This window comes from Hirundo rustica, chromosome 3 (genome assembly GCF_015227805.2).
Source record: "Hirundo rustica isolate bHirRus1 chromosome 3, bHirRus1.pri.v3, whole genome shotgun sequence".
Classification (NCBI taxonomy): Eukaryota; Metazoa; Chordata; class Aves; order Passeriformes; family Hirundinidae; genus Hirundo; species Hirundo rustica.
In genome coordinates, this window is record NC_053452.1 from 59907945 (window position 1) to 59914774 (window position 6830).

General features: G+C 45.1%; 1 protein-coding gene and 3 non-coding genes across 4 annotated transcripts; all 4 read right to left on the minus strand.

Moving 5' to 3' along the window:
• Positions 1-1564: 1564 nt before the first annotated feature.
• Positions 1565-5542, minus strand: RPS12 (ribosomal protein S12). The gene is made up of 6 exons (XM_040058767.2): positions 5493-5542; positions 5302-5353; positions 4765-4881; positions 3000-3102; positions 2399-2500; positions 1565-1654 (listed from the first exon to the last, which is right to left on the minus strand). The coding sequence occupies exons 2-6, from the start codon at positions 5313-5315 to the stop codon at positions 1592-1594; spliced, it is 399 nt and encodes a 132-aa protein (XP_039914701.1). The 5' UTR covers positions 5316-5353; positions 5493-5542; the 3' UTR covers positions 1565-1591.
• On the minus strand, positions 1973-2107 carry LOC120751345 (small nucleolar RNA SNORA33). Its single transcript, XR_005700408.1, has one exon. It is a non-coding gene; the product is annotated as a small nucleolar RNA SNORA33 (small nucleolar RNA).
• LOC120751347 (small nucleolar RNA SNORD100) lies at positions 2568-2654 on the minus strand. Its single transcript, XR_005700409.1, has one exon. It is a non-coding gene; the product is annotated as a small nucleolar RNA SNORD100 (small nucleolar RNA).
• LOC120751336 (small nucleolar RNA SNORD101) lies at positions 3979-4055 on the minus strand. Its single transcript, XR_005700399.1, has one exon. It is a non-coding gene; the product is annotated as a small nucleolar RNA SNORD101 (small nucleolar RNA).
• Positions 5543-6830: the final 1288 nt, after the last annotated feature.

Consider the following 6830-nt stretch of genomic DNA (forward strand, 5'->3'; position numbering starts at 1 on the left):
AAAAGATCATGGAGCACAACTGCAAACCAAACACTGCCAAGCCTGCCACTAAAACATGTTCTTAAGACATTTACAAGTCTTTTAACTTCTTCTAGGACTGCTTGATTCCACCTCTTCCCTGGGCAGCCTGCTCCAATGCCTGAGCATACTTCCTAATACTCAGTCTAAACCTCCCCAGGCCATTTCCTTAACCTGTAGCTTGCTGCTTTGGAGAAGAGCACCCCCCCCCCCCCCCCCCCCCACAATCTACTTTCAGATGGCTGTAGAGCAGCACCGTCCCCCAAGCCTCCTCCAGGCTAAACAACACCAGCTTCCTAACTGGCTCCAGGCTCTTCACAAGACTCACCATCCTCCTTTGGACAAACTCCAGTACCTTAAGGTCTGTTTTCTGAGACCAAGCTTTAAGTTTAGCAAAGGGATACAGACCTCACTTAACAGGTGACTTCACTGAGTACACCTGAAAATGTTACTACAAAAACCTTTTTAACCCAAGTCACCCAGATCTAGCTACTATGAGGTAGTAGGCAGGGCCCAAACTAAGAAACCCTTTAAGAGCCTAAAGATTAAGATGTAAGAAAAGTGCACCTGAGCCCCAACTGGAGAAGATTCTTGCCTTTGCTCTTACACTTATGACTGCGGACATCCAGAGGGGTTACAAGCCATAATGAATTTAAACTGAAGGGCCAGAAGACAGATAAACATTCCCATCTCCTCAGCCACAGGTGCTCAGTCAGCCCCACATATTTGTATTTTATCCATCAGCATAAGCGTGCAATTCCTTATGACTCACTCCACTTAAGAGCTACTCTGCAGAAAATTTAAGACACAAAACATGCAGAAGAAACAAATCACACCCTTCAGTCTGAATCCTTTGCTTCTAAAGAAGACAAAAAACCCCACGTTCTGAACATAAATTAACTACTACAAACACCAAAACAGTGGGCAAGTTGGGAGTTTAACACTGCCTTATCCAAGCAAGTCATAGAGAATTAATCTATTTGGCTACCCTACCTACTCAGAACTACAAAATCAGATCTACAAGTGCATGACAGTACTATTCAGAGGATGCTATCACCCATAATTTAAGGCAGAGAAACAAGGAAAACACATCTTGTGTACATTAAGATCCCCAGATAATAAAGCATTTACAGAAATCCTGCAACATCTCAGAAGACTTGGTACAACCAACTGGGAAACAGTTAAGGCCATTCTCATTTGTCTCAGCACAGGGACCCAGATTTTTATCACAGGGGCAGCAATACTTTAGCCAAGCTACTCAGAATCCTAGAAATACAGCCCAAAGCACTACCAAGCAAGGACAGTATTTAACTGTGTACTGCAACTTGAATCTGTGCCATGTCCTAGCTGGTAACTTCTGGGATAGCAGCGGGGAAACAGAATTACCCTAACAGGAATGGCAGGGATCCCCATTATCTTTTCTGCAAACTGACACAGTTAAAATACTAATAAACTACATTTGCAACGTTTTTGCTTCTTCTGATGCTATACTTTGCAACTCAAAACAACTGTTCCACAGACACCAAATCATTAATCACACATACACTAGACTGGTTCAAAATTTATTTGTCATTCATTTCTTGCACTTGAAGTACTCTTCAATGACATCTTTGGCCTGAGATTCCTTGCCATAGTCCTGTAACACAAAATAACCCGTTATTAACATACAGACCCATCCTAAATTTTACAAACTGTTTTTCACAAGGACAAATGGGATTCTGACACTTTTTCACAAGGAATTCCCAAAATTCCACACAAGTAAGCTCAAGCAATTTGCCAGTTTTTCCCTTGTTCTTTAATAAGGCTGTTCTAAAAAAAGTACTATTCTATTTCATTCAAATTTAACACCCACTGACAGGGACGCAAACAAAATCTTTTCTGCTTAAAGAAACTCAAGTAAAAAAACCAGTGTAACTATGAAAATGCATGCAGAAGGCACTAGTCTTGATTGTGAAGATGTAGCCATCTCTTGGGACCTCAGAGACCACAAAGTCTTCAAGGCTCGTACTGTGGCTTTACTTTGCCAGTCTTATAATGAAATAAGCTCCGCAAAACATTATTAAGTTGAGCAGACACACTGAACTGGCTTTCTTTTCCTGAAATAAAGCTTACCATTTTCTAGGTAGGCCCTTCCTTTCAATGATTACTAGCAGGTAGGCATAGATACTTTGAGAATACAACCATTAAGTCACAAAATGTACCTGAGTAAATAAACATTACGGGGACTATGAAACAGGAAAGCAGCTGATGTTCATTATCAACAATATAAAACTTAAAAAAAAATTAAGAGCTGCATTTAATGGTTTCTTATCTAAAGCAACCTTTGCTTTACTATTTATTTTCATAAGTCAAGAAATAAAGACATAATTAGCAATCTTACTTTGACAACCACACAACTGCAGCCCACCACTTTGCGAGGTTTTCCTTCTCTGTCGATCTTGCAGAGACCCACCCACTCGCCCAGCTTCTTGTTGTCATCAACCTGTGCAGGGCATCACATCACATTAGAACTCGCCTCTTCTGGCACACCTGGCTCCAGCCCAGAAGCTGCTGTACCGTCAGAAGAATTGGGTAACGGATGGCTGCTTTCCTCACAGGCTTCAGCAGAGGGAGCCAAAGTATCATCATCGTACAGCTCAAGCCTCCCTGGAGTCATGGAACGCTCACCCTTCCCTCCACTCCCGGCAATAATTTTATTTCTTATCACACAGGACACCAGAATTCACTTTATCTGTGCAAAATAACCAATCCACACCCCTTGCCATTTACATCCACAGGTTTTTTACTCAGAAAATGGCAATCACACAGAACTAGAACAATCCGCTGCTAAGAAAAGTTCTGCTTAGGTAAGCCATACACAGAATTACAGCAGTGTTCTTAAGGTTCAGCTCTCTACACACTGAAAAAAGCAGCATAAGTCTATGCTTTTTACTTAAGATTATCCCTACTGTTTAAAACTTTCGTCTTATGTTGACACTCACCTTTATTAAGTTGATCTGATGTTCTGCACAGAGTGCTTCAACTAATTTTACATACGTGGGTTCATCACAGTTTGAAGCCAGAACACAGAGATGGGCTTGGCGTCTAAAACAAAAAATGAGAACTGACAGATGTTATTTCAGACTAATTGAAATTTCTTGATAATCAAAACCAAAAAATAAGTGAATTCAGCACATGCATTTCTAGAGAACCACTTTCTAAGTTTTAACTTTTGAAATACTGAATTTACTTTTGATATGATTTGTCACTTTATGTTCTTCATATATACACTACAGGCTATTCAAACACTGTTAGCTTTATCCTCAGATTCTATCCCTGTTTTGAAAGCTCCTAAAATGCCGCTAAATAAATTCTCAGCCATTGGAAAAAGGTCTGATGACTGGATAAACATCAGGTTCCCTACAGAACTGTCACTGCTACAAAGCAACTAAGTTACAAGTCACTTTTTCGTATTTACAACAAATTACAGTAATTTAACATTAAAACTGTAATTACTAAAAGCTTGAATTTTCATGTCAAGGTGTTGTAAGCTCTTCAGAACAATCTTTTCTACTTACGTTCAGAGAAGCTGTTATGACAGGGCCTCAATTCTAATTAGGATCTTTGTATACTGTGGTACAATGTTAAGATACCAAAGGGATACCTGACAACAGAGAGAGCTGAGTAGGTCTTCTATGCTTAACCTAATGCAATGCGACCTCTGCAAACAAAGTCAATTTTCCCCTAGAAAGACCTTCTTCATCAGGAGTGTCACCAGAATGCCAGAAACATTTCCAAGCAAGAACCATCACACACAAATGTGTACGAAGCTCACACACCCCCTGCCCCATATCCTTTTAACACACAGCTTATAAAGCTGCAGCTGAACTCAGAAGAGCTCATACAAACCAGCTGTCAGTCAACTAAGTTGAATTTCTCTGCCCTTGTTTAGTGCCTTGTCCCAGAGGTTTCTGCATACAGGTTTGTCAGACAGCAGTTTTATCACTCACAGGACGAGTGAAGGGGTATCCGACTAACTGTGAAGTCATCACCCAAACACTGTAGCTTTACATTTAAACAGACTTTTCTTACCAGGCAAGTATGGGTTTGCATATAAACACACACACGCACATACGGGTATGTATATGTACCTACATATACAGATACTTTGCCCTACAAAAGATCATAACTGATTACCCAATGACTGGCACCTAAGTTCAATATTGTTTTGATATTACACCCTGACAATTTATTTACTGTTGCAACAAACAAAGTATAAGAAAGCTATGAATTTAAGGCTTTTTTGTAAAAATTAAGTTAATTCTTCCAGGAAATCTGAAACACATACTAACTCGATAAAAATCTTATAAAGCTTTGAGAATACTTTATTACCTCTTCAAACATAAGGTTCTTGAGACCCAGATTTTCATAGCTACTTACAGCAAACATCATTCCATTTTCTTCACAAAACCCATAAACCCACATGAACACTCAATGGCACCGGGGCCACAAATGGACAGAACCTCATACACCAGATGCTGCTGTTCTTGAATCACTGAATTTAGCTTCCATATTTAAAGATTGCATTTTAAGGCCCCAAAACAGAGATTACAAAGGACAAAAATTACTGAAAGAAAACCACAGTCTTGCATAAGTTTTATACTGAACACCTGGACAAAATGGCCACTACAGGTGCCCAATATACCTCATCACAAGGTCACCCAGTTTTACTACTCACAGTAGCGAAACTGGTGGCACCACACTTACTTGTCCAGGGCTTTAGCTGCTTCACGGATACCGCGAGCAAGGCCATCGTGGATAAGTGCGGTCTTCAGCACTTCTTGCAGAGCGGTGTTAACATCCATTACACCTCCAGCAGTAATGCTAAAGAGAAGACACACAATGTTCTGATCGTGCCAACAACTTTCAAATAAAAGCAAAAGCTTCCCTTCACCTGCAAGCATCCGGCTATTAAAGAAGTACAGAATAAAAGCAAGTTAAAAAACTAAGCCAAGAAGAACTGACGAAGGATGAACTTGAAAGAAGCTAACGCATCAAGTCCTCCTGGCGAGTCACCGGGCCATGCTGCCTCCAGGCTCCTTTAGGGAGGGGAGGACGCCATGCGCACAGCGGCCCTGCCAGGCGGACCCCGCGCCCGTCTCCCGACCTGCAGGAAGCACGCAGCAGCACCGCGCCGGGGCCTGCACACACGGCACAGCCAGATCCAGAGCTCCCAAGCCTGGCGCGCAACGGAGCGACCCGGCCCCTCCGCCCGCCGCCCCCGACGGCCCCGGCCCTGCTCACCCTTCCTCGGCCATGGCGCTCTCGGTGGGTGCGGTCCCCGCCTGGGTTCCTACTGCAAATACAGACACAGGCCGCCCCGGTGAGCGGCGCCGGCCGCCCCGGGGCCCCCGCCCGGCCCGCTCCCAACGCGATGCCCCGAGGGCCGGGGGGATCCCGCCCGGCCGGGCCCCGGCGCTATCGCGAACACTCACCCGGCACCACCGCGCGCCGCTGCACAGAGAGGGGGCGTGGCTGCCGCCGCGCGCTCTTATAAGGCGACAGGACCCCGCCCTGCGCGCGCATGCGCGTCAGCGTGCACGTCGGGGCTGCCCGCCGCGGTGCCTGATCTTCGGCTTGCACCGTTTCCCCGTGGCCGGCGGAGAGGGAGATTTGTGCAGGTTCGAAACCTACAGCTGGGAAGTGGCTTGAAACAGAAGTTGAAGGATGAAACTGAATTGCTGCAAGCAATGGCTTTGTCAAACAAATAGTGTATGGGAGATACCTCTGCTGTTATCAATGACTGACCCCAGCAGTCGCAGCAGAGGCCCTTCCTCAATGAGGATTAAATAAAGCCTCACAAGAAAGTCATTTTGCTATTTTCCAGGGCAAGAATGGTGCAAATTAAGTCTCCAAAGGAAAACTACCGCCCAAGAGGTTCCATAAAAAGGAGCACTGTTCTTTTAGTAAAAAAAAAAACCCAAACCACTTTTAAGTGCTTAAAGTGCATTTGATTTGGGGGAGCAGCCTCTGGGGGAGAACCAACTGTGGCAGCTGGACAGGAGTCACAGGGGTGGATCACCAGCCAGGGGTCACCTGGGCTGCTTCCCTAGGGCAGGAAGTGCGCCTGGTGCTGCCAAAGCAGTCCGGCCTCACCTGGCACCGTCGCTCTGTCACTGGTGGCCAAGAGATGGGGAGCGTGGGGAAAATATCCTAATTCCTTTCTCTGCCAGCAGGTCACAAGTCAGTTGTGGATTGGAAACCTCCTAAGTGCGACTGCTCACCCCTGTTCCTGTCACACACACACAGGTGGTTCAGCTGATGGCGAGTGCAGCACGGCCACCGCACTGCAACGTTCCTTGCTCAGGTGCTGTCAGTCTGACATGGGGCTTTGTCCATCCCAGCTGCTTCAGACTGGGTGACTTGACTGTTGGGTACTCTACATGTCACCATCTTTGTAAAAAGTAAATAGTGACAAAATAGAAGAGAACTAGGTAACAAATATCGATAGCCATGGTTTGTGGCTAGTGCAATCAAACACATTTGCCACCAGCGTTGTCAGGCACCTTTTCCACAGTATGTTCTTCATTGGTTTTCCTGGTGTTGCTAAGCAGCACGATGTAAGGCTAAATGCAGCTAGGGAAGAGACACTACGCACAAAGCGACTCACTGGAGCTGGTCAGGGCAGAGGAGGACAGAGAGGAAAAGTGGAATGTGCTCAGCCACCCCACATGCCCCCAGCTCAGGCAGCACAGCCTTTCGGAGCCTGCCCAGGGGAAAGGCCCTGCTGGGGGCTGCACCATTTCCAGACTCCACCTGTGAGACACCACTCA

Coding starts and splice junctions, on each gene's coding strand:
- RPS12 (XM_040058767.2), bottom strand. Junction 3,103..4,764: donor GCAGCTAAAGCCCTGGACAA/GTAAGTGTGGTG, acceptor TTTTTGTTTTAG/ACGCCAAGCCCATCTCTGTG. Junction 2,501..2,999: donor ATCAGATCAACTTAATAAAG/GTGAGTGTCAAC, acceptor TGCCCTGCACAG/GTTGATGACAACAAGAAGCT.